Here is a 27,453-nt window from a genome sequence, read left to right on the forward strand (position 1 = left end):
CAGAAGGAAATTGCTAGACAAAAAAAAGACTTATATTATTTTCATGTATCTTACTACTGGACATTAATGATTTTCTTTTCAACATGAACTGACATGCAATCTGCTTCCTCTTAAGCAGTGCTGTATACATTGCTCATTTAGTATTACATTCTAATAGTAAAAAATGCCTCCAGTTCTCTGCCATCACTAGCAGCACACCTCTGATCCAAGCAAGGCCTGCACACGAGACACCATCTGAAATGCTGAAGAGTCAAGGGGGGAAAAGATAGTACAAAATAAAACGTCAAATGCAACATCTCTGCCAGCACAGCCTTTTATACTCAGTTGCAGGATTCAAGAACTGTTAGTCTGTAAGAAAACCCATAGACTACACTTGTACAGAAGAAAAGTGAATCAGATGGAACGCAGGGCCTTGTTCTTGTAATTTGAGACCAATAAGGAGGTATGACAGGAGCTTCTTGGGTGGCCAGAATGAATTTCAATGCATACGGAACTAGGGGGGGAGAGAGTACTAATTAAACTGCTCACATTGATGCAAATACCGCAGGTATTTCTGTACCCACGGTGTTTGCACCAATAATCAAAGCAAAATTACACAAGTAGTTTGGCTTCAGTTCTTGCTGTGGGTACAAAGTAGGTGCAGTATTTGTGCACGGAATGATTTAAAAGGGAAATAACTTTGCATTTTCAAATCAATCAACATGATAAAAGTTCCTCCCCTGACTGAAACAAACCCTTCGGATCGCCTCCGGACAGTGTGGGTAAAAGTACCCGGGTCATTTCACATGCCTAGAGGGTGCGCAACATTTAAAAAACCAAAACTGACGCATGTAGGGCATTTTGCCCTGCTTTCAAAATTGCCCTCCCTAGGCAGTTTCCCCATTGTGTCAATGAGAAAAAGGTTTAGTAGATCGGGCTCACAGTTTGTACATTTGTAGGCAAGCTGCACTATACAGAGGATGATGCCCAGGGGCCGTCCTCATTTCACCCCACTGCATGCATGGTAATACAGTCCTGCGTGCCTTAGGGAAATCAGAGCTACACTGCAATGCATGCAAGAAGATAAAACTAGAAACAGCTCAGCTTGCCCCCCCCTGGACATGGAGCTATATGGTCACCCTACATCAGTTGTCCTCAAATCTGTACAATAGACCCCCACAAGGCAGTGTAGTTTAAGTTTTATTCTATTTGTAAGATTGTGATTGACCGAGCTGAATTGTTTTCTGGAAAACGCGAGATATAAATCAATAACTCAACTGTGATCAAGTATTTTTAGGCTGAGGAATCTAGTTCACTTGTTACAAAGAAATGAAGTATTTCTGTAACCAGATGAGTCATACTTTTCTTTTAAAAGAATGAAAAATGGTTTTCAAAAAGAGGGCACACGTAGTTACGGCAGCAATCACCATACACTGCCAAGTGTGTTAGCCCGAGTACAAAAACCCAAGAATTGCTGTCTTAAGAGACGGGGGAAACTTCAGGAATCCACATCATATTTCTGGCAAGGAATAGCAAGAGGTGAGAGGGCCAAGACAGGCTACGGTGGTACCAATAGCACCACTGTTCACTTTGCAAAATGTTAGGTGCCATCTGCACATCCGAATGACGGCCAAACACAAGAGAGCTTTGTTAACCGAGGAGAGGATTAAGGGGGACAGAACAGACTGTCTGGGAGAATGGAGGAGTAAGTCATGCAAGAATGCAGTTTCTCTAATTAGATAATAAAGGTCTCTGGCATACAAAAAGCAATGAGTCCATTTGCTTTGAAGACTGATGCCATTAAGTAAAAATACATTTATAAAGTGGTAGTTAACTTGTGACCCAAAGCAATTAGATTCAAGTGTAAGCTATTACAGCTATTATTTTAACTACGCCTATCACTTATTTAAGTAACAGGGACCAGATCATTGCCGGCCTCTGAAAAGACAGCAGGAGGGCAAAAAAACAAGATCTAGCATGGTGAATGGGGATATTGGGCACCTTATAAAGGAATACATTCAAAGATTTGGTCTCCTACCCTCCATTTTTAAATAAAACAAGCTGGCAATTTTCCATACTTCAGAATGCACCACTTTGGGATATTTTGTACTGTTCTAGTATAGATATAGGACCATCAGCTCCCCTATGAGGAAAGACTAAAGAGGTTAGGACTTTTCAGCTTGGAGAAGAGACGGCTGAGGGGGGATATGATAGAGGTGTTTAAAATCATGAGAGGTCTAGAACGGGTAGATGTGAATCGGTTATTTACTCTTTTGGATAATAGAAGGACTAGGGGGCATTCCATGAAGTTAGCATGGGGCACATCTATTTATTTATTTATTTACAGTTTTTTATATACCGATCTTCTTACATTGTATGCAAATCAAATCGGTTTACAGAGAACAATTAAACTTGCTTGGTAGCATTACATATAAACGAAGAACTTTTAAGTAACAACTTAATATATAGGAAAAAACATATAAGAACAATAAATAACATGGTATTAGAAGGTATTCTTTATACAGATGCCTTGCAAGAGGCTGATGAAAACTAAATTTAAAACTAATCGTAGAAAGTTCTTTTTTACTCAACGCACAATTAAACTCTGGAATTCATTGCCAGAGGATGTGGTTAGTGCAGTTAGTATAGCTGGGTTTAAAAAAGGATTGGATAAGTTCTTGGAGTAGAAGTCCATTACCTGCTATTAATTAAGTTGACTTAGAAAATAGCCACTGCCATTAGCAACGGTAACATGGAATAGACAGTTTTTGGGTACTTGCCAGGTTCTTATGGCCTGGATTGGCCACTGTTGGAAACAGGATGCTGGACTTGATGGACCCTTGGTCTGACCCAGTATGGCATGTTCTTATGTTCTTACCCCTTACACCTGTGACCTTAGTGAACCAGCCTTTGTTAGGGACCTTAGAAGGTAGTACACAGAATACTTCCATGTCTCTGATGAGTTTCTTCAGTGAAAGTACCATTTGTTGTCCCACCAAAACGTGAATCTCCATGTCCTAGCGCAGGTTGTGTATTTACATGCAGCAGAAAGTTAGAGAGTAGGAAACAGAGTAGGATTAAATGGTCAGTTTTTTTTCAGTGGAGAAAGGTAAACAGTGGAGTGCCTCAGGGATCTGTACTTGGACCGGTGCTTTTCGATATATTTATAAATGATCTGGAAAGGGGCGCGACGAGTGAGGTGATCAAATCTGCAGACACAAAATTATTCAGAGTAGTTAAATAAATTGCAGGAGGTCCTTGTGAGACTGGAAATCTGGGCATCCAAATAGCAGATGAAATTTAATGTGGACAAGTGTAAGGTGATGCATATAGGGAAAAATAACCCTTGCTGTAGCTACACGATGTTAGGTTCCATATTAGGAGCTACCACCCAGGAAAAAGATCTAGGCATCATAGTGGATAACACATTGAAATTCTTGGCTCAATATGCTGCATACAGCAATCAAAAAAAGCAAACAAAAGTTAGGAATTAGGAAAGGGATAGTGAATAAAATGGAGAATGTCAATGCCTCTATCGCTCCATGGTGAGACCGCACCTTGCGTATTGTGTGCAATTCTGATCACATCTCAAAAAAAGAGACAGTTGCAAAAGAAAATTATTCCTTACCTGCTAATTTTCGTTCCTGTAGTACCATGGATCAGTCCAGACGGTGGGTTATGTCCCCCGTCCAGCAGATGGAGTCAGAACAGAGCTCGAGAGTGGCACCTCATATGCTAGCGCACCCTCTGCTGGAGCTCAGTATCATGGATAACAAAGCTGAAAATAGCAATGTAAGGAACAAGGTGGATCAAGAAACCTGACGTAAATAAACCATCAAGAACGATAACCGAGACGACCTGCAACTCAGGTCGGAACAGTCAACTTGTGAGGAGTTGTAACCCCGAAAGAAACTTAGCGGAAGAAAGAAAGAAAAGGCAGCCAACAAGACAGCCATACAGACGAAAACCCGAGCAGGAGCTTGAGATCCCAGCGTGGTGGGCGTCTGGACTGATCCATGGTACTACAGGAACGAAAATTAGCAGGTAAGGAATAATTTTCTTTTCCCTGTACGTACCAGGATCAGTCCAGACGGTGGGATGTACCCAAGCTTCCCTAAACCGGGTGGGCCCCTGAAAGCCCTGCTCGGAGGACCTGATCCCCAAAGAGACCGGATCCCGAAGGCGCCAGGTGCAACCGATAATGCCTGGCAAAGGTATGCAGCGACTTCCAAGTCGCCGCCCGACAGATCTCCTGCGGAGACACGGAACGAGATTCAGCCCAGGATGCTGCTTGCGAGCGAGTAGAGTGGGCTCGAACTCCCCTGGGTGGGTCTCGTCCAGAACCAATGTAAGCCGCCGAGATGGCGTCCTTAATCCAGCGGGCGATGGTCGTCTTCGACGCGGCGGAACCCTTCTTAGGTCCCGACCAGAGGACAAACAGATGATCGGATACCCGGAAGGCATTGGTAACCTCTAAGTAGTGGAGGAGCACTCGCTTCACATCCAGATGGCGAAGCGTCCGAGAATCCTCTGGAGAAAAGGCCGAGATCTCAACCGTCTGGTTCAAGTGAAAAGACGACACCACCTTTGGCAGGAAAGCTGGCACCGTGCGAAGTGAAATCCCGGCATCCGAAATACGCAGGTAGGGCTCCCTGCAGGATAGCGCTTGAAGCTCCGAGATACGCCGAGCGGAGCATATCGCTAGAAGAAAGACTGTCTTCATCGTGAGGTCTTTAAGTGTGGATCCTTGAAGTGGTTCGAATGGAGCACCTGCCAGTGCCCGAAGTACTAGATTAAGATTCCACGAGGGGCAGGGGTCCCTGACCGGCGGTCGGACGTGTTGAACCCCCTTCAGAAACCGGGCGATGTCCGGATGGAGCAGGAGCGAGGACGTGTTCCGCACTAAGATATTCAAAGCCGCCACTTGTACGCGGAGAGAATTATAAGCGAGACCTTTGTCCAGTCCGTCCTGCAAGAACTGAAGGATTAGTGTGACCGTCGCCTCCGTGGGCCGGACGTCCCGACCGGCACACCAGGCCTCGAAGACCTTCCACACTCGAACATAGGCCACGGACGTGGAGGGCTTGCGGGCCTTAAGCATCGTCGAGATCACCGCCTCCGGGTAGCCTCTGCGGCGGAGACGCCGCCGCTCAAAAGCCATGCCGCAAGACAAAAGAGTTCTGCCTGGTCGAAAAATACAGGACCCTGGTGCAGGAGCCGGGGAAGGTGACCCAGCCGGATCGGTCCATCCACCGCCAGGAGGAGTAGGTCCGCGAACCAGGGACGTCGGGCCCATTCGGGAGCCACGAGAATCACGAGGCCTCTGTGACTTTCTATCCTGCGAATGACCCTGCCCACAAGGGGCCAGGGAGGAAAGACATAGAGCAATTGGTCCTCTGGCCACGGGAGTGCCAGAGCATCCACTCCCTCCGCGCCTCGCTCCCTTCTGCGACTGAAGAAGCGCGGGGCCTTGGTATTGGACGCCGTCGCCATCAGGTCCAACCGCGGCATCCCCCAGCGTTGAACTAGGAGTTTCATCGCGGCGTCGGATAGTGACCACTCGCCGGGGTCCAGGCGCTGCCGACTGAGATAATCCGCCTGGATGTTGTCCACCCCGGCTATGTGAGAGGCCGCGAGCCGCACGAGATGTAGTTCCGCCCATGCCATCAGTAGCGTGGTTTCGGCGGAGACGTGTTCGCTTCTCGTTCCGCCCTGGCGATTGATGTAGGCCACGGTGGTCGCATTGTCGGAAAGGATCCGCACCTCCCTGTTCCGAACCAGAGGGAGGAAGTGCCGGAGCGCTAGCCGTACCGCCCTGGTCTCCAGTCGGTTGATCGACCACCGAGCCTCCTCCGGCGCCCATAGCCCCTGCGTGGCGCTGCGATCGCAGACGGCGCCCCAGCCCACTAGACTGGCGTCCGTGGTCACCACCACCCAAGTGGGGACTTCGAGCGAAACGCCGCGAGCCAGGTGAGCCGGAACCAACCACCACTTTAGGCTGTCCCGAGCCGCCTGAGGGAGAGGCAGGATCACTTGATACTCCTGCGAGACCGGTTTCCAACGAGAAAGCAGGGACGCCTGCAGGGGACGCAGGTGTGCAAAGGCCCAGGGCACCATGTCGATCGTGGAGCCCATCACTCCCAGGAGCTGCAGATAATTCCAAGCGGTGGGCTCCGGCAAGGCCGCGAAATGATGTATGTGCTCCCTTAACGAGAGGGCCTTGTCGGAACGCAGAAACACCATGCCCTGCTGAGTGTCGAAAGTCGCGCCCAGGAAATCCAAGCGTTGCGATGGCACGAGTGAGCTCTTGGGAAGGTTCACGACCCAGCCCAGGGAGCGCAGGACCTCCAAGACCCTGGCAACCGAGGCCTGACCATGTGAGAAGGACTTCGCCCGTACCAGCCAGTCGTCCAGGTAGGGATGCACTAAGATACCCTCCTTGCGAAGGGCCGCCGCCACCACTACCATAATCTTGGTGAAGGTCCGGGGGGCTGTCGCCAAACCGAAGGGCAGAGCCCGGAATTGAAAGTGCTGTCCGAGGATCTTGAAGCGAAGGTAACGCTGGTGGTCCGGACGTATGGGAATATGGAGATACGCCTCCGTCAGATCCAAGGACGCCAGGAATTCCCCCCGGTGCACTGCGGCAATTACCGACCGCAGTGTCTCCATACGAAAACGGCTGACCCGGAGTGACCGGTTGACCTCCTTTAAATCCAGTATGGGGCGAAACGACCCGTCCTTCTTGGGAACTACGAAGTAGATGGAATAATGCCCCGAGCCCACCTCGGCGAAGGGGACGGGCACAATTGCCTCTATGGCCTGAAGGCGGTCCAGAGTCTGTTGAACCGCCATTCGTTTGGCCTCGGAGCCGCACGGGGAGAAAAGGAACTTGTCCCGTGGCGGGCGGACAAACTCCAAGGCGTAACCGTGCCGGATGGCGTCCAGGACCCACTGGTCTGAGGTGATCTTCGCCCACTCCTCGAAGAATTCCGTGAGTCGGCCCCCGATGGTCGGGCTGGAGGAGTGGGCCACCCTGGCATCATTGGGTGGATTTGGCGGGGGGATTCCCCTGCCCCGAGCCGTCTCTCGCGGGCCTCTGCCCGCGAAAGGAACGCGACCACGGCTGTGATCTGTTGGGGGCGGCTCGAGGTCCCGGCTGTCGGTACGACCTGAAACGCCGCTGCGCCCTCGCTCTGGTTCTGGAAGAAGCAAACGGCCTGTAAGTCCGCTGTCTGTCTTCGGGTAGTCGATGCACCGAGTTTTCTCCCAATGATTTGATGATTTCATCCAGCTCATTGCCGAAGAGGAACTTCCCCCAGAACGGGAGGGATCCTAAGCTCGATTTCGAAGAAGCGTCCGCCGACCAATTCCGAAGCCAGAGGAGCCTACGAGCTGCCACCACCGAGACCATGGACCGGGCCAGGACACGGAAGAGATCATACAGAGCATCCGCCCCGTATGCAATGGCAGATTCCAGACTGTCCGCCTGAGCGGCCTCCTCCGGAGGCAGCTGCTGGGACGTCAGGAGCTGCTGAACCCAGAGGAGACTCGCCCTCTGAGTCAACGAGGTACACATGACGGCACGCATGCCTAAGGCCGAGACTTCAAACACTCTTTTGAGGAACGTTTCCAGCTTGCGTTCCTGCGTGTCCCGTAGGGCCGTACCGCCCGTGACCGGGATCGTCGTCCTCTTCGTCACCGCAGAGACCGCCGAATCCACCTTAGGGACCCGGACGAGATCTAAGAAATCCTCCGGCAACGGATACAATTTTTCCATGGCTCGGGAGACCCTCAGGGACGCCTCCGGGGCGTCCCATTCTCCAGTAAGCAGTTGCAGAAAAGACTCATGAACCGGAAACGCCTTCGCCCGAGGCCTGAGCACGGCCAGGACTGGATCCCCTTTCTTAGAGCACGTCGCCACCGCTGGAGCCACTGGCGCCGGCGGATCCGGCAGTGGATCCAAATCCAGCTCCTGCAGCGTCTGTTGCAGCAGATCCTGCAGCTCCTCCTTGTGGAATATTCGTAGGGCGCGCGGATCGTCTCCTTCCGTCTGTCCATCCGCGTGCGCCTCCGGAGGGTCAGAGGGATCGAATCCCGGGGTGGAAGCCGCTCCCACAGCGCGCGGCGGGGATGGCAGAGCAGGGGTTCCTGGGACTGCCCCAGCCGGGCCCGGAGGCCCGGTGGGCGGCAAAGCTAGCTTAGGGATCTTGGGAGAGGGCGGTCCAGCCATAGCGCCCCCCGGATCTGCTAGGCCTTGTAAATAAGCCCTATGCAGTTTTAAAATAAAATCCGGGGAGAAAAATGGCATGCCGGGAGGCGCGCCAGAAGTAGAGGGCTCCTGGGGCAGACGATTCGGCAAGCCCTCCTCGGGGCTGCACTGCAGGCGAGGGCCGCCCCGAGCCGCGGCATCCTCCTCCCGGCCGTTTTCCGCGCCAAGCTCCCTCTCCAAAATGGCCGCCATTCCCGCCCTTGGCGAGGAAATGGCCGGCCCACGCTTCCCGGGCAACGGGGAGAGGGGGGTCGGGAGCGCACCCGTGCCGTGCGCGGCGCCTTCCTCCTCGGGAAGGCAGCGCGGGCAAACCCCCTCCCTCGAGAAACGAGACCCCTGCTCTCCGCAGGTCTCGCACCTCGAGAAGCGCGGCATCGAATGCCGCGACGAAAGTCCGCCTCGGGGGGGGCCGAAAGGAAATCGCACCGCGGGGGGGCCGGAGTGGCCTTCACAACCCGCCCAACAAGTCCGTAGGCACCGGCGGGAAAACCCCCCGCCGGTGCGCCCAGGCCCGAGGAAAAAACGTGCCGGGCCGCGGGACTGTCAGCACTCGCGCGTAGGAGCCGGAGCCACCGGCCAACTCAGCTGTAAAGCAAGCAAAACACAAAGGGAAAACCCACTTACCCCAACGCGCAAGTACAGAATAGCAGGAGGAGGCAGAATAGAGCTCGAAGAAACGCCTCCTCAAAAATCAACGTGAACAGCAATTTATTTACTTTTTTTTTTTTTTTTTTTAAGAATAACTTGATCCAACCTTGCAAAGAGGAACAAAAATGACAGGAAGAACTCAAAAGAGAGCCAAAGAAAAGAAGAAAACCTGTCCCCCTGGGAAATCCTGATTTCCCCAACTCGCATCTGCTGGAGTCAGAAAGATACTGAGCTCCAGCAGAGGGTGCGCTAGCATATGAGGTGCCACTCTCGAGCTCTGTTCTGACTCCATCTGCTGGACGGGGGACATAACCCACCGTCTGGACTGATCCTGGTACGTACAGGGAATAGTAAATATTTAGAGAAGAGCGACCAAAATGATAAAGGGAATGAAACGGCTCCCCTATGAGGAAAGGCTAAAGAGGTTAGGGCTGTTACGGGGATATGATAGAGGTCTATAAAATCATGAGGACTAGAATGGGTAAATGTGAATCAGTTAATTACTTTTTCATATAGAAACATAGAAATGACGACAGAAGATGACCAAATGGCCCATCCAGTCTGCCCAGCAAGCTATGCACTTTTTTTTTTCCTCTTACTTGTTACACTTGGCTCTTAGTACCTTTTGGTTCTATTTCCCTTCCACCCCACCATTAATGTAGAGAGCAGTGTTGGAACTGCATCTAAGTGAATATGTAGCTTAGTTAGGGGTAGTAACTGCCTCAATAAGCAAGCTACACCCATGCTTTTGTTTACTCGACTATGTAATTCAGTCCTTGTTGGTTGTTGTCTATATATAGATCCTCTTTTCTACATTCCCCCTGCTGTTGAAGTAGAGAGCTATGCGTTGAAAGTGAAGTATCAGACTTTCTCCCCTGCCGTTGAAGCAGGGGGGCATTCCATGAAGTTATCAAGTAGCACATTTAAAACAAGTCAGAAAAGATTCTCACACACAACACACTATTAAGCTCTGGAATTCATTGCCATAGGATGGTAAAGATGGTTAGCACAGCTGGATTTAAAAAAGGTTTGGACAAGTTCCAGAAGTAGAAGTCCAAAAACAGCTATTAATCAAGCTGACTTAGGGAATAGTGACTGCTATTACTGGCATTAGTAGCATGGGATCTATTTAATGTTTAGGTACTTGCCAGGTATTTGTAATCCTTGTTTGGCCACTGTTGGAAACAGGATGCTGGGCTTGATGGACATTTGGTCTATTCTTATGTTTTTACTTAATGTCACACAGAAAACCCAAGCCAAGTGTCAAACATTCCACCAACAGATTCCCTGCCAGGATCCCTTCATTTCATCAGTCTTTTGCAGGATTTTATTCTATGATCTCTGGCAAATCCTGTCTGATCAGCTATTTTGTATTTTGCTTAATTTACTATACTTATATTCCACAAATTCCAATGATAAATTGATCAATGTGGATAACAGCACCATCACCAGAGTCCTTATATATAGGCAGATCATGCTAACTAAATAAATAGTAAATAGCCATACCTATCTAGATAATTCACAATGTTGGGATTCTTGTTTTCCCTCATAACTAGGATTTCATTAATTATCAGTTCTTTCTTGGGCTGCTGCTGCAAATTCATTTGCTTAATTGCAACCTGAAAATAGACAAGAACAGAAAAGGTGTCAAACATTAGACATCTAAATGAATACATTCAGATCAGATGGATTTTTCTTTTCTAGTTTAAAAACAGAAGGTTTGTAATGTCATGGGTAATTTATGCAACAATTGCATGCATTTTAAGTTAAATCCATTTTCAAAGCAAGCTTGTGTATAAGTTCACTTTGAAAACTATACGAAACTATGTGCAAAAGCTCATACCTGCTGCTCTATGCAACTTGTGCATGTGAATTCACACACACACACTTCTTAAAATCAAAAGTACAAACAAAATTGGGTTATGTCCATATGTTTTCATACACAAACCCCAGGCTATTTCATAACAAGTCATTTACACTCATGTGGCTTTGAAAATTCACCCCTTACAAATAGTTTCAAAGCAAGCAAGTTCTAACTTTTAGCAGAGTTCCTTGTCTATTAAGGAAAATTCTTTCAATGACAAATACTTATCCAGTTTAGAGTAATTTCTGACAAACGATTTTCAGCAAGTCTATGTATTAAATTACCAGGACTGCCGTTATATCCCGCTGGAACTTGCAGGGCTGTTTTATGCCTCGATGAGGCCCTGGGCAAACCCCACATAAAAGTTTTGTGCAATTTACTCAGCCAATCCTCGTTAAGACCTAAAGAAGGATTCTCTTATTTTACCTTCTCTTCTTTAAATTTTTTTACTATTTTATTCTCTAATTTTATTTGGGATCCAGCTGGGCCCCTCTAAGGCCCCATTTGCCCTATGGATAAAACCTCCCTGGGAACCTGGAGGCCTGGCAGGCAGGGCCGAGGACATCACCTGAAACATGGTGGATAGTTTCTCAAGTAGAGATTCGTTTATCAAGCATGGTTTCTTAGCTATCTGCTTAATCCACTGGAGTCTCTAGTAAATGTATTGGATTGCGGGGGTTAACTAATAGCCTCATCTACATGGATTTTCATGTGATGAGCGTCATTAGCTACGTGGAGATTTGGACGCACTAATCACCGTATTGGATCGGGGGGGTTATGGACGCGCGTCAGGCCACGTGCAGCGGGAAGCGCATGGTATTGAATCAGCCCTTTGGAGCTTTTAATAGGTGAAAAAAATGCAGTATAATTTCCTCCTGTGTGCTAAGTGCTAAACAAGCAAGACAGCCTGGAAAAGGTTCCTCACATTAACCAGACTGCAAGTGCGTCTTGTTTAAAGTAGTATTAGGTCATCACTTACCTCCTGCCCTGTAGCTATATCCATTGCAGTGTAAACTGTTCCTGAAGCCCTATACAGTATATGGATAGAGAAAAAGCTATTAGAAATATGCCACAAGAGCCTTCCTTAATTTGCACCTTAATTACAGAAATAAAATAATTTACATTTAAATAATAGACTGCAATTCAACGCCTGAGAAAATTTACTGCTGTACATTTGTTTTCCAGGTTTTTCACCTTTTTTTTCTGAAAGGGCACTGTATTGCTCTCTACCAGCATTTTATTTGCTTGGATTATTATGTAAATTCAATAAATAGATTGTATGAATGCATAAAGAATAAAGTACTTCAATTAAGAAGGAACTACTTAAACAATGATGTAAGATCAAGGAATGACAAGGTCAGAGAGGATTCACTAGCCCTCTAGTAAAAAAGAAAAAAATCTTGGCTTGCTGACACCTCCTATTCATTGAGTATAAGATTACAAAACCTTTTTTCTTGAGATTGTTCTCAGTTCTTCTTTGATTAGTTCTGTGTTGATCTGAGACTCTTCAGGCTCTTTTTTCTTTAGCATTTAATAAAATTCTGACATCCTTCATATGATCTCGAGTGGTGCTTTACCTATTTGAAGATTTCTATATTGCCTAGTTGGTAGACTCAAGGCGGCTTGCAGACATAAAAACATTCACACTAAGAAAAACTATTGTGTGCCATGGTGCGTCTGGGAAAAGCCCTTCCTGTGCTGTAAGTGGCGGCAGAAGGGGCATTGCCAGAACTCATTTTGGGGGGGGGGGGGGGAGGGAGAGGGGGAGGGGTGGCCCAAGGTTAACGAATGGGGCATTGTGGACAGCCCCCCTGCTCCACCCCCATCCCTTACCCCCATGCTATATGGGTAGGCAATGGCTACAAAACGTTTCATTTCTGGACATTATCTCCTGTTGTCATAGTCCCCCTGGTCTGTGTTCACTGTTCCTCACTTTCTCTCCATGGTTAAGGCACACAAGGGTTAATCTCTCAGACTGCTGTAAACAGGCTTCCACCCAGCCCAGACATTCCTGAACTTTGAAGGGGCTGGGGAGGTGAGGTGGGGTGGGGTAAATAAGTAACTGACAAAAGTAAATAAAGACTTTGCTAGCCTTGGACTTTTATAAATCTAGTCCAAGAGCAGGGGTGTCTCCCATTCAGGTTAAGCCTTCTTAAAGGTACAGGGAATCATCTGGCAGTAATTTCAATGCCTCCAGACCCTCTAAATCCTGCACCTTTAAGAAGCTGACTCAGAGGTTAGGGGGTGGGGGCCTAAGCCAAAAGTGAGAGGGCACAGGCCCCCCCCCCCCCCCCCCCCCGGAAGCCCACCTGTGGCTCGGATGGAGCTGCAGTTACTATCCTAAAAAATAACTTGCTGGGCAGACTAGATGGATTTTGATCTTTATCTGCCGTCCCTTACTATGTTACTAGGCCTCTGAGAAGCAGGCTCACACATGTGCATGAGTCAACTGGCGAGTGCCCTGAATCCTCCCTGCTTGCTGCCACCAGCTAGCACTGCCGAAGAGGGGGGAAGAGGCTGGAACAGGGGGGCTCACGCAGCAGCAGTGAAGAGCAGAGAACAGCTTCTGCTCCCTGCCCCAACTCACCCTCTGCCTGGAATACAGGGCTCTTCTCTGCTGCAGTGGGTCTGCTCCAGCTTGTGAGGGAAGGAGGAGGAGAGCGTCACCTGCAGTTCCAATCAGGCAGAAATGCTTTGTGGGGTGAACGCTGGTGGGGGTACGGGAAAAGAGTGCAGGAAACAGACAGGCCGATGCAATACTGACGCGCCAAAAACGTGCATCCAAACAGCATGCACTTTTTTTTAATGCGTACACAGTCACCTCTCCTGGGCGCTCGATGTGATAGGCAAATGAGCTGCCATGCTAAGAAGGATGTGCTAGGGATAAATTGTTCATCCTAGCATATTCATGGCATCGAGCGCGCAGAAGACCTGGCCAGGCGCAGGTTAGGAAATGGACACTCGTAAACTGAGCGTCTCTTTTCCTCACTTGACTGCTTTAAAGACTTGTTTTTCTGCTTCGGTGGTTCCTCCTGCTTAGTATCACAATATTAAGTTGGAAGAACCACAGAAAAGCAGTATTTTATGCTTTTCTGTGCATGGCTTGGGATGCCTCAAAACTTAATGCCAGCTCCGGGGCTGGCATTAATGTTTGAGCGTAAAAACATGTGCATCTATAGCTTGCGGTAACTTTTTACATCAGGCACACTAGCTAATAGCCTCATCAACATGCATTTCCATGTGATGAGAGCTATTAGTTATGCACATTTTGGACGCGCTAATCCTGATATTGCATCTGGCATAAGTCTAGCGCATCCAAAACGTGTGTCCAGCAGTGCACTAACCTTAGTGCCAGATATTGCATCAGCCTGAGCAGGCACTGCTCCTCCTTTGGGCAAAGGGCAGAGAGGATTGGGAGGACAAGCTGGGCCATATTTGTGGGATGGGGGAGGTGAGGAGAAGGGAGAGACAACCCAGCAAGGGAGAAAGGGCAGAGAGAAAGAGGAGAACCAGGGACTGAGGGAGAGATATGACATGGGATAGGAATAAGAGAAAATGAGCTCTGCATAAGGGGCAGGGTAATGGAGAGAGAAAGATGACCCAGGATAGATGGATTGAAAATGAACAAGCAAGAGGGTACAGGGAAGGAGAAGGAAAAATGCTTTGGAACAGAGGAAGTGAAGAGGAGGGGGAAAATTCTAGGGATGGGAGGCACAGGGAGGAGACATTACTGGATAATGCTGAATGCATTATCCCATCCTGAAGAATCACCACTGGCTCCCGATCAAATACAGAATCCTGTACAAAGCTCTCATCATTACTCACAAAGCTCTCTACAACATCACCCCACTAGATCTCAAGATCCCTCTCCGACCTCACTTACCATCCAGGCCGGTAAGAGCAGCATATAAAGACACCCTCCAGGTCCCCCCTTTAAAAACCTCATTAAGTAAGAGAGCCATCTCAGCCTCTGGACCAATACATTGGAATTCTCTTCCACCAGACCTCCGGCTGGAACATTGCCCGGTCACATTTAAGAAAAGACTCAAAACCTGGCTTTTCAAGCAGGCCTTTGCTTAAATCAGACGCCAGATGAATTAAATCAGTTCTATCACTAGTAATCCATTGACTCTTGCCTGCCTCTTCTCGATATAGTCAAATTGCTATATGTCCTTCTATAGCCCCAATCCCAAGGTCCTTTGCTAATACCTTGGTCTTAACCTAACCATAACCCTACCAGCCGTGTATCATAGTTTGATTTATACCCTGGTTTGTTCAATAGTTTCATGATCCTAGTTCTGTATTCCTCTGTTTTATGTAATTGCACTCTTTGAGGCACTGTTTTTGTTACAATGTAAACAGTTTTGATTTGTAACCTCTTACAAGAAATTCGGTATATAAACTGTTAAAATAAATAAATAAATGAATAAATAAATAAATAAATAAAATGGGGTTATAGAGAGAGAGAGAGACCCTGGAACATAATGGAAGCGGAATGGAGAAAAAGAACAGGCAGTAAGAAAAGCCAAGGAAGAGAAAAAAGAAAATCAAGAGAAGCGAGTAGAAAGTATTAAAATATCTACTCTGAAAGAAAGGAAGCGTGAACTGAAACAGAAAAAGGAAGGAGAACACCAGAGAGGGGAGGAAAACAAACTGAACAGAGAATGAGAGCGACTCACACTGAGGCAGGAAAGCAAGCCAGAGAGACCAAGCGGCCAGACAGAAAATATGAATAACTCTGTGTAAAATAATATCCTGGGATCCAGGGAAAAGCCTGCCCTGTCCCCGTTTCAAACACAGAATAGCTGGATTTTGTTGGAGACTGACTTTCTGGTACATAATTCTCTTGTATTCGGTGCACACCCACCAGCCCTGGACCCAAACATCTCCTCCTCCTCTTCCCACTGGCAGAAGAGCAGTGCTTCTTTCCTGTGAATGCCTCTGCTGTGGACACGAGTTAAAAGTGCTTTCTAGCTGCTGCGGGGGTGCTGGGGTGTGGAATGGTGCAAAATTTGGTTCCATGTACCATGAGCATTCAGCAAACTTGAAAGGGTGCCATGGAATTTTTTTTTTTTTTTTTTTTTTTTTTTTAAGGTTGATGAGCTCTAGTGTAAAACATCAACACCTGGGATTCACAAAACTGCCTTTCAGCCTTCCAAGGTGAATAGAAGGATAATTGCAAAGGAGGCTTAGAATAAAATGAGAAGCTAGGGAGTGAGCATCAAAGTGGTGGTGTGGATTACAAATTGGTTGATGGAGGAGACCGCGTATAATGGTAAATGGAACCTACTCTGAAGAGAGAATGGTGTTAAGTGGAGTGCCACAGGGATCGGTTCTGTTCAATATCTTTGTGAGCGACTTGGAGGAAGGGATAGAAGGTAAAGTTTGTCTATTTGCGGATGATACTAGAATCTGCTACAGAGTGGCCCATGCCTGAAGGAGTAGAGAGAATGAAAAGTGATTTAAGGAAGCTTGAAGGGTTGTTGAAGGCTTGGCAGCTGGGATTCAATGCCAGCTAGTGCAGAGTCCTGCATCTGGGGTGCGGTAATCCAAGAGAGCTGTATGTGATGGGAGGTGAAGGGCTGCTGTGCACGGAGCAAGAGAGGGATCTAGGGGTGATAACGTCTAGTGATCTAAAGGCAGCGAAGCAATGTGACAAGGCAATAGCTAAAGCCAGAAGAATGCTGGACGAGAGAGAGAGAACCAGCAGGAAAAATGAGGTGATAATGCCCTTGTACAGGTCCTTGGTGAGGCTTCTATTGGAGTATTGTGTTCAGTTCTGGAGATTTATCTCAAAACAGATGGAGGTAGTCCAGAAAAGGGCAACCAAAATGTTAGGGGGTCTGTATCTGAAGACTTATGAGATGAGGCTGAAGGATCTAAATGTGTGTACCCTGGAAGAGAGGAGGTGCAGAGGAGATGTGATACAAAACTTCAGAGACCTGAAAGGTTTTAATGATGCACGAACTTCAAATCTTTTCTGTTGGAAAGGAATCAGTGAAACCGGGGAATGGGGGGGGGGGGGGGGGGGGGGGAGGGGGGGTGTCACAAAATGAAACTCTAGGGGGGTACAACTCAGAACAGTCAGGAAATATTTCTTCATGGAGAGGGTGGTAGATGCTTAGAATGCCCTTCCAGAGGAAGTGATGAAGGAAAAAGTGAATTAATTCAAACCGACATGGGATAAACCCTGTGGATCCCTAAAGGCTGAAGGCTGGAAATGAAGAAAAGGGTGCATGGGGGTAACCTGCACGGAGCGGCAGTTATTACCCTTAACAGAAGGCATGGGGATTACTATCCTTAATCAATAGCCTTGATGCTTTTGATACCACTGCAACATCATTCCCTGCTTTGACGTTGGGGAGAAAAAAGGGGCACTGGATCCAGGCAGCAACCAACACAGGCCTTGACTTTTACAGTCTAGGGTACTGACACCCAAAGGAGAAAGCACAGGATGGCTTATACGGCCAAGTCCCAAAGCAAAGAACGTCAAGCAGCATTTGTCTGAATTATCAGGAAGGCTCCTCACCCAGTAAAAATGTTGCTAGCAGTAATTTCTGGGTTTGATTGTAAATATTACCACCCTTATCATAAGGCTTGGGGGATAACTGCACGGAGCGGCAGTTACTACCCTTGAGAGGCACATGGGAGTATCCTGCATGGAGCAACAGATACTACCATAAGAAGCCTGCTGGGCAGACAGGATGGGCCATCTGGTCCTTTTCTGCTTTCATTACTATGTTACTATGCAACCTGAAAACTGTGTACTACAGCAGGAAAGGATTTTGAACAGAGACATTATATTACAAAATTATTATTGATTTGGAACTATGATATTCATCCTATCCGCTATTTTCTTTCATTTGCAACAGCAAATATTTGTTTTTCAGTGCCAACCATTAAAATGCTTGAAAATGTGTCCTTTAACAGTTCAATAGCTGTTTTCTTAGATCCTACTTAACCAAATATATTCTTACCATGTTCCTCAATGTAACATCCACAAGCTAAAAGTGTCAGCATTTTCCATAACATCCCACACAAGCTTGGATTACTCATCTCAAAATCTCCAAGTCACATGCTACACAACAAATACCATAAAGATGACTCTCTCTTATAAGGTAAAATTAAATCTCCAATGCCAGCAGTTTCAACAGTTACATTTCGTGCTGAAAATATTGTGTGTCATTTTAAGACTGGGTTAGTACTGAGCAAATTAATGGTTATCTGTCCACAAAAGTATATTTGGAAACGAGGTCATCTAATGACATAGGCTTTATATAAAAAATAAAATTATGCAAACCCCCTAAGAAGCTGTGGTGTGCGCGCGTGTGTAGAAGTAGAGAGGTACGTTACACTAATATTTCAGAACCATCCTGTTTTTCCTACAATCTTTATACTAACAAAGAAAAATCTGCACTTACCCTTGTCCAATCTTCTCAAATCTTGTATATTTCTTCTTGGGATCTCCCACACTCACTATACTTCCTTTAAAGAAAACAAAATTAATAAAATCTTTTTCCTAGAAAAACAACAAGGAAGGGTTTATGGACTTACTATGTACTATTGGTTTCCGAGCACATGGTAAGGTTGTAAATTAAAAAGAATGCATTTGTGCTTACATATTTAAAGCAGCCTTTTTTTTTTTTTTTTTTTTTTTTTTTTTTTTTAAAGTGAAACCTTTATACTCACCTTGCACTCTTACTTTCCACTGGATATTATACAGAGGAGTTTCATACAGAACAATGACTTAGGATATTAGGCCTGCACTTCAATGGAAGGAGATGAGCACAAGACGACCAAATGCTTTGTTTTAGTCCACCTGGACAAGTGCAATTCTAGCAAGTATTGCAAAACAGGGGACCTCGGTCAAAAAAACGCAGCTTAACTTCCTGCTCCACGGACTGACCAAAAATAGAAGGTGAATGCATGAGCACAACAAGGCTTTTACTGCAATGTACGTTTCCAGCCAAAAAGCAGTAATGGAGGACCCTGCTCAGAGACTACAGTACTTCACCTGTATACCCTATAGATGTGAAAGCTCTACAGGATGGCTCTCTGGGGAAGGATGGGAAGTAGCAAGGCAAGAAGTCAACAGAAGCTAAAATCCACAATGGGAATTAATCTCTTGACAATGACCCTGAAGTCAAGGTGCCCTTTTTATAAGAAGATAAGAAATTGCCAGAATGGGTCAGACAGAGGGTCCATCAAGCCCAGCATCCTGTTTCCAACCGTGGCCAATCCAGGCCACAAGTACCCAAACACTAAGAAGATCCCATGCTACTGATACCAGTAATAGCAGTGGCTATTCCCCAAGTCAACTTAATTAATAGCAGGTAATGGACTTCTCTAAGAACTTATCCAAACCTTCTTTAAATTCAGCTACACTAACTACACTAACCACATCCTCTGGCAACAAATTCCAGAACTTTATTGTGCATTGAGTGAAATAATTTTCTCCGATGTTTTAAATGTGCTACTTGCTAACTTCATGGAGTGCCCCCTAGTCCTTCTATTATTTGAAAGTGTAAATAACCAATTCACATTTACCCGTTCTAGACCTCTCATGATTTTAAACACCTCTATCATATCCCCCCTCAGCCGTCTCTTCTCCAAGCTGAAAAGTCCTAACCTCTTCAGCCTTTCCTCATAGGGGAGCTGCTCCATCCCCTTTATCATTTTGGTCACCCTTCTCTGTACCTTCTCCATCACAACTATATCTTTGAGATGCGGCGACCAGAATTGTACACAGTACTCAAGGTGCGGTCTCACCATGGAGTGATACAGAGACATTATGACATTTTCTGTTTTATTCACCATTCCCTTTCTAATAATTCCTTACATTGTTTGCTTATTTAACTGCCGCAGCACACTGAGCTGACAATTTCAATGTATTATATCCTCTCACATGTCCAGAAAACGGAGGATAGTTTTCACAACTTCCGTTACCTTCAGCAATCAGCCACTACTACCATCTACATACCCCGACCACAGTATGACATCTGGTAACCTCATCCAAGAAATTAATTTAGGTAGTGGTTCTGCTATGAAGCGTCATCTTCCTGGAGGACGAGTGGCAGAAACAGCTGGACTGCAGTGATATGATGAAACCCGGTAGCCAAACAGGTTTTAATGGTCACCTGACTACTTTGATTTCTGCCATGCGCCTGAAGCACAAACTGCTGTCAATTTTAGCACTAGGTAATTTTAGGCAATTAATCGTACACCACAGTTCATGTTTCACAGAAAAGGCCTCTCTCAATTAGGATTACTGCCATTAATCAGTCCAGTTTTACTTACAGTTTAGAATTTGTCACGTTTCTTATAGGACAGTTTTATCAACAAAGACTTGAAAGGTTTATTGCAACCACTGAATCTGAGCAACAATTAGTACAATTATGAACATGTTTATTTTTGCACTAGATAAATGTAACGACGACCGCCTGAATACAAGCCCTTTTTGTTTCTGGATTCAAATATAATCTCAAATGAGAATGTTCAAATGTGAGATGGCACTACAAGATAAGGAAGCCTCAGAGTATGAGGGTAAATTCTGGTATGGGATGAGACATGATACTAATGTCTTATCAAGGGGCTCTACACAGCTCTGTATTCCTAAAATGCTTAAATGTCTCCCAAGAGCCCCTCCAGCACGTTACTGGTTCTAGGTGTCCGGGAATATCAAGCAACTAAATAACATGCAGGAGGAACTAAATTAAAGAAATAGCGAGGTTACCCACCTAGCTACAATACTATTTAAAATGTATCCAACTAGGCTGCTTTTCTTAGAAAAGAAGGTTTATAGGGTACATGATCACATATACCAGTATACTAAAGGGCTGCACAAGTCTTAAAGGGAAATTATTTAGCTCCAGATCAATTAATAAAAATGAGGAGCCCTTAGAAACCAGAGAGAGAGAGAACTGATCACCTCCAGAGAAAAATGGAGCTAACACTAAGCAGTAAAGCTATGGAATATGGTTCCAGGCTACATCTAAGAAGAATTAGGATGCATTTCTACATGCAGATGGCAGATAAAGAACAATTGACTCACTCAAGTCTACCCCGTTATTCTGGCCTACACCATTAAGGATAGATTTCAGCTGCCAGCACTAGAAGCTTGACCACTTGTTGGACATCACTCCTTACCCAAATCAGTTTGTCATCTTCCCATCTGATATAACTTTTTCATTCTAGATTTAAAATAGCCCCTAAATCATACCATCATTTAAAATTAATTAGCAGTACATATGCTAGCTCAAGTGCTACTGAGGAACTATCAGGATGCCACCTGCTTGCAGAGAAATGGAAATTAACACCACAAATTCCTATACTTAATCCGACACCCTGACACCCTCACTCCATGGGGAAAACCCACATATCACAGGGTTTGATAACCTGCTTAGATTTTCAATGCTGGTCCAAGGAAATGCTATTGGGAGAGTTCATCCAATGGAGTCCAGCTTTTCTGCTTTCACTTGAATCCCTCTTCACCCAGCCAAAGAGGTTTAACACAATGGACTTTTGGTCTCTCTTCAACCTATCTAAAGTGTAACTGTGCAGGAAAGTAAGAGAAGAGGAGACACGTCACACGGCTCAGGAATTTAAGTTAACCTAAGCAACACTTTTACCTGTCTTATTCCAAATTTTGGCTGAAGGGCTTTAACTATAATCAAAAATAATAAAAATGCAAAAGCATGCAGAAGTGAAGCAAAAATAAAAAAAACTTACACTGACTCAGTCTTCACCAATTACAACTTTTTAACTGGCTGCTGAAGTGAGGTGCTGCAGGGCAAAGCAGAACTATTTCTCCCGAGATTAGCGATGCCCTAAGAGAAGATCTGGCCGTGCTACCCATAGAATCTAACCTCACACATCTTCCCTGAATTACAGGTACAGCAGTCTTAACAGAACATGAATCTCGAGAGGAAAAAGGGCAACTCACTTAATTTTTCTAGGATCTCTTCATCTGACATTTTGGCTCTCTTCTTTGGCTTTTCTGTACTTCTCTGCAATGTGTCTGCAGGCACCGTGCTGTTTTCAGGAGGTGGAGAGATTGGAGAAGTAGCCACATCTCTGGTAGGGGGTGCAGGGAGAGGCTCAATCACTGAACGAGTAAGAATCTAGTTTAGAAAAGGGTGTTAGAAATTTAAAAAGGAAGATTCATACTGTAAATGGTAACAAATTTAAGGGACAGTAATATAACATTTAAAATTAAATACATACTCATATACAGTGTCCTGCAAAAAAATCTTCACACCCTTGTGCGTTTTTCACATTGCCTAAATACAGATCAAACTGCATTAAGAGTTTCATTGATCTACAAAACACTGTTCTTTCACAATGAAAGTGTATAATTATGGAAATATTTCAAAGTAATTAAGAACAAACAAAAAGGGTCTTGATTGAATAAGTCTTCACATTCCTTGACAATACTTGGTGGAAGCCCCTTTTGTAATACCAGCAGCCATCAGTCATTTAGGGTAAGCGTCTATCAACTTTACACAGTGGGATGGTGCAGTTTTTCTCCCTTCTTGGTAGAACTGCTCAAGCTCTTTCAAGTTGGATAGGGATAGTCTGTGGACTGCAGTGGATTCAGATCTGGGCTTTAACTGGACATTTATTTTCTTCTTGCTGAGTCATTTCATTGTTGGTTTTGCTTTGTGTTTAGGTTCACTGTCCCACTTAAAAGGTAAATCTTCTCTATTTATTTATTTATTATTTTAATAAACAGACATTCGATCTGAGATATCACATCGGTTTACATTCAGGTACTGTAGATATTTCCCTATCCCCAGAGGGCTTACAATCTAAGTTTGTACCTGAGGCAATGGAGGGGTAAAGTGACTTGCCCAAGGTCACAAGGAGCAACAGCAGGACTCAAACCCTGGTCTCCTGGTTCGTAGCCCACTGATCTAACCATTAGGCTATTCCTCCTGTGACGGAAGAGGTCCACCAACTGTAGATCACACAAACTGAAGAGTTTGTTGGCCATTGATTGTTGCAGAGACCATTGGTGGTTGAAATGCTTCACTGAGTTGATCTACCAGCATATTAGAGATGCCCGGCAGATAGGAGGCCTGTAAAACAGCTTGATTTAGGATCACTGTCCCACTGAAAAGGTAAATCTTCTCTACAATCCCAGCTCTCTGGCAGACTATAGCAGGTTTTCTTTCAAGATCTATCTGAACTTTGAACCATCCATTCTTCCCTCCCTCAGTATTCTCACAAGCCTCTCTGAACCCACCACTCCAAAGCATCCCAAAACACAAAGGCTGCCACCATGGGGTTAGCAGAGTGATGTCTTGTGTTTGTTTTATGTCACAAACTTAGGATCAAGATCAAAAAGGTTCCACTTTGATCTCTTCAGATATGGGAAATTTTAAGCTACTAGTTAAGCTTATGTGAAGAATGTTGTACCGCGATAGAAGTAGTAAAGAAGACAATCACTGATATTAGGGTAATTATTTGGTATGAGGCCTGTAAGTTCTGAGAATAAATATGCTATTTTTCTCAGCCTGCTTGTAACAAAAAACAAGTCATGAGATCAGATATATTAAAGAGCAGTTACTCAGGAGGCTAACTGTGCAAAGATCAAAGGAAAATAGGACAGTAGTGACTTGACCACACCTCACTGCTTGCTGATGTGATAAGGACAGACAGTTGGGGCCTCAAGAACACATGGGAGTAGCCCAGAGAAAACCAAACTAGGACAAAGGTCAACAGAATCAACATAAAAAGAACTACTTGAAGCTAACTGTTTGAAATCAGAAAAAGAACAGCTCAGAGGAAATGTTTTTGGACATTACCAGTGGTTAATGACATGCCTGATAAGATGTTGCTGGTTTCCAGGTGCTGTGTGCCCACATTTCCAAAGATATAATCAGACTCACATTGGGAACTGTAAGGGGAAGTATTTTTGTGTATATTCCTTAATGCAAACTCTAATCTTGTAACCTCCTATTGCTTATTCTCAGACTTATAAGAAACTTCTATACTTATAAATAAATGTGTTGTGTGAGCTATGACAAAATAATCACCAATCTTCCTACCCACTACATCAGACCACAAAACCTTCTCCCATATGCCCAGTGTCCCTTTAGGTGTTTCTTTACAAATGCTATGTGGCACATCGCCTGGCTTCTCTTCAGCAATGGAGTGGCCTTCTTTTTGCCACTCTCCCATACAGGCTATGTTTGTGGCATAATCTTGAAATTGTTGAACAGTCAGTTTCCCCCATTTCAGCCAGAGACCTTAGGCCTTGGTGACCTTCCACAGCAGTTTCCTTAACTCATGGCCACTGACTCTGGAGGGACAGCCTGACTGTGGCAGTGTCTTGATAATGTCAAATTGTTTCCACTTTACAATGATGGACCTGACTGTGCTCCGGGGAAATTCAAACATATGGAAGTTTTCTTATAACCTTCCTCAACTCTGTACCTTTGACTAACGTTATCCCTGAGTTTTTTCAGCAGTTCCTTGTTCAGCATGTTTCGACCTTTGCTTCAAATTGACTTCACGCAACAAAGAACTTAATTCCTCATTCAGCAGTATTTGAGTCAGCTCAACTACTGTGATTTGATTTATGGGTCTCAAGGCAATTTTTAGAACCAGAGCTCATTTGGGTTCACCCTGACAAAGGGTATGAAGACTTATGCAAGCAAGACTATCTGTTTTGAAGTGGCTGAAAGGTAGAATATACATCAAATCAATAAATAAAAATATTCTTACTTTTGGAAAATTGCTATAGTTCTTTCATAATGAAAGGGTAAAGTATGCTGTGCAGATCAGTGAAACTTCTACTTTAATGCATTTTGTTTTATATTTTTTTAGACAGCAGAATGTGAAAAATGTACAAGGGTGTGAAGACTTTTTGTAAGTTACTGTATTATATGCATACAAACACTGAAGGGAAAAGTAGTTAAACTGACAAACTCTGTTCTCTTAGTATTATTTATACTGCTGACCTAGCAGTGAAGTGCTGGCATAGAAAGATGACGCATTTCACATTGTTTTGGTATGTATTTATGCAGAGACAGACAGCAATATTGTAATTATTGGCAGTACAGCTAGCACTTTCCAATCATAATACAATTACCAAATGTATGCAAAATGATCAGCAGACCATGTAGGGGTAAAAGATTCCTCCCCGGTGCCTGTAAAATTGTCTTGTACATGCAACACATTATTTTAATGCTGCAGGAGGGCTGGCTCAATGGCCCTGTGACAGTACTGCTTGGGAGAGAGATTTAATTCCTGGGTCTGACTCCTGCTTCTCAGGACAGCAGGGAGCTGGGAACCCTAAGGAGCAGAAGCCATTGCACAACAGCAACACCTCTTGGTTTGCTTTAAGGCTGTTCCTGTATCTGGATCTAGAAGGAACCAGTCAGGACCCTGCTGGTCTTAGGCGGGCAAGGGAACGATATTAATCATGGGGGAAACACACAAGTCATCTGCTCCCGGTCGGTCATCACAAGCAGGATAAGGGTACGCTCTAAATGATCTGGAAGTTTACTGAGGAGATTCTCTGTCCAAAAACATAGGGACACAATATGAAGCTTAACACTAAAATACTGTAATTAAAAATAAAATCAAGTTAGACCCAGGAATGATGGTTATTTGGGAAATACCCAAGATGTCCATCTACTCACAGACTTTGTATGTTCCGGTCGTGGGGCTATCACTGGAGGTGGCGAGGCCTCATCCTCGTCTTCATCTTCAGAGACTGGAAGTGCCGCAGGGGGGTCTGTGACAGCTTTTACAGTCTAGATTTAAAATAGTCCCTAAATCACACAGTTATTTAAAAACTAGCAACTATAACTGCATACATTACAATAATTCAACTGCTGCAGAGGGGGGGGGGGGGGGGGGGGGGGGGGGGGGGGGGGGGGGGGGGAAATAAAAAAAAACAGGATTGCACCTGCTCACAGAGAAAAGGAAATGAATAACCTCCTCCGTGCCTCTGCTGGAGCTGAATTCCACTGACCCAAGCACCTGTACATCTCAAGTCTTGTTAAATGGCTCTACTCTAGTTCAAGATGAAACTGGACTAAATTTAACGTTCTCTTGTAGAATTTATGCTTAACGCATCATTCAGAGTCATTCTTAGTCTACATATTGTTTGAACTTCCCACTACCTACTGCTTTCTTGAAATTAAAAACAACCCCCCCCCCCAAAAAAAACAAAAAAAAAAAAACCAAACAAACAAAAAAGATATTGCACATTCTTCCTCAGATCCCTAATCCAGGAAGCATGGCCTCTAAAAAAACGCTAAGTCTCCAAGCAAGCAGAAATCTGACAGTAAAGCTTATTTTGATTTATTTGATATTACCAGACATCAGAAATATGCCAGTATTAATCATCCAGAATGAGTGATATGGTTCATACAGATCAGTATTCCAGAGTACAGGAATTACAACTTGAAACATTTAGTTTCCCTGTTTGAGCATATTTTTTAAACAAGAAAGTCCAACTGAAATTCTTCTTCAGTGCATAGCACTATTAGCTAATTTTAAAAACTCCTCCCCCCCCCAAAAAATATATATAATGCAACCCCTTCCCACAAAAAAAAAAAAATATATTCTGGAGTTGCTTAGGGTTTATCTTTAATCATTTAAATTGCTTCTTGACTAGTTATATTTTAGGCATGGTTTTCTTTTAATTTTTTTAATTATTTTACATTTGTCTTTTTGATGCCAGTGCAGTATGTTAGCTTGTGTAAACCGCCTAGACCTAAATAATATATAGGCAGTATAGAAAAGATTTTAAATAAAATAAATGAAAATAGTGGAAGACAGGTTTAGACTTGGCAAAATGTGCCTGCCTCAAAAAACATCTGTTAGACCAGTGGTTCCCAACCTTTTTCCCCTCACCCAGCCCTTCAGGCATTCATCTGTCCCTCACCCTATGACCCCTGGGACATTAGTTTTTCCCTCCCCCTCAATCCTACAAACAGCAGGTGTTAGTGAGATTCCCTTTGATGCATTCTCCTCTGCTTGCTTCCGGCCACAGGGTCAGTGGAGCGCGCGAGACTATAAGGTCCCACATGGTTCAACCGCAGAGGGAAGCTGGTAGGGGCGGGGGAAGCTGCTCACCACCATTCCCTGCTGGTGGGAGGCCATCCTGCAGACCAGGTGGTGTGAGGTAGAAGGATAAGAAGACAACTCTGATGTGGCTGCTAGCAGTGGTGGCTCTTAGTTCTTAATATTGAACCCTTTTGCATCAATGATGGCTTGCGGTCTTTTGTGATCGTTGTGAATGAGGCCCTTTATTTTCTCATGGGGTAAAGCTGCCCATTCCTCTTGGCAAAAAGCCTCCAGATCCTGTGAATTCTTGGGTTGTCTAGCATGAACTATATGTTTGCGTTCTCCCCAAAGAGGCTCAATGATGCTGAGGTCAGGGGACTGTGAAGGCCACTCCAGAACCTTCACTTTCTTCTGCTGCAGCCGCTGAAGGGTCGACTTGACCTTATGTTTCGGATCATAGTCATGTTGGAAAGTCCAAGTGTGCCCCATGCGCAGCTTCCTGGCTGATGAATGTAAATTCTCCTCCAATAAGATGCTGCATTCATCCTGCCATCAATTTTGACTAAATTCCCTGGGCCGCTGTAGCTCACATCCCTCCAAAACAGAGATCCAACTTCATGCTTCATGGTAAGGATGGTGTTTGACTCCTCTCCAAACATAGCGTTTATGG

The 27,453-nt window shown here is 45.2% G+C and overlaps 1 protein-coding gene across 4 annotated transcripts in view; it reads right to left on the reverse strand.

The window, feature by feature from the left end:
• The window catches only part of PAK1 (p21 (RAC1) activated kinase 1), a 205,146-nt gene that overhangs the window by 13,672 nt on the left and 164,021 nt on the right, over positions 1-27,453 (reverse strand). For all 4 annotated transcript variants that reach the window (XM_029602178.1, XM_029602181.1, XM_029602179.1 and 1 more), the window contains 5 exons: positions 25,409-25,522; positions 21,703-21,880; positions 18,182-18,245; positions 11,740-11,788; positions 10,403-10,515 (listed from right to left, as the gene is read on the reverse strand). In XM_029602178.1, coding sequence (XP_029458038.1) covers positions 10,403-10,515; positions 11,740-11,788; positions 18,182-18,245; positions 21,703-21,880; positions 25,409-25,522 — 518 coding nt within the window. The remainder of the gene's footprint in view (positions 1-10,402; positions 10,516-11,739; positions 11,789-18,181; positions 18,246-21,702; positions 21,881-25,408; positions 25,523-27,453) is intronic.

The sequence above is a fragment of the Rhinatrema bivittatum genome, chromosome 5 (genome assembly GCF_901001135.1).
Source record: "Rhinatrema bivittatum chromosome 5, aRhiBiv1.1, whole genome shotgun sequence".
Classification (NCBI taxonomy): domain Eukaryota; kingdom Metazoa; phylum Chordata; class Amphibia; order Gymnophiona; family Rhinatrematidae; genus Rhinatrema; species Rhinatrema bivittatum.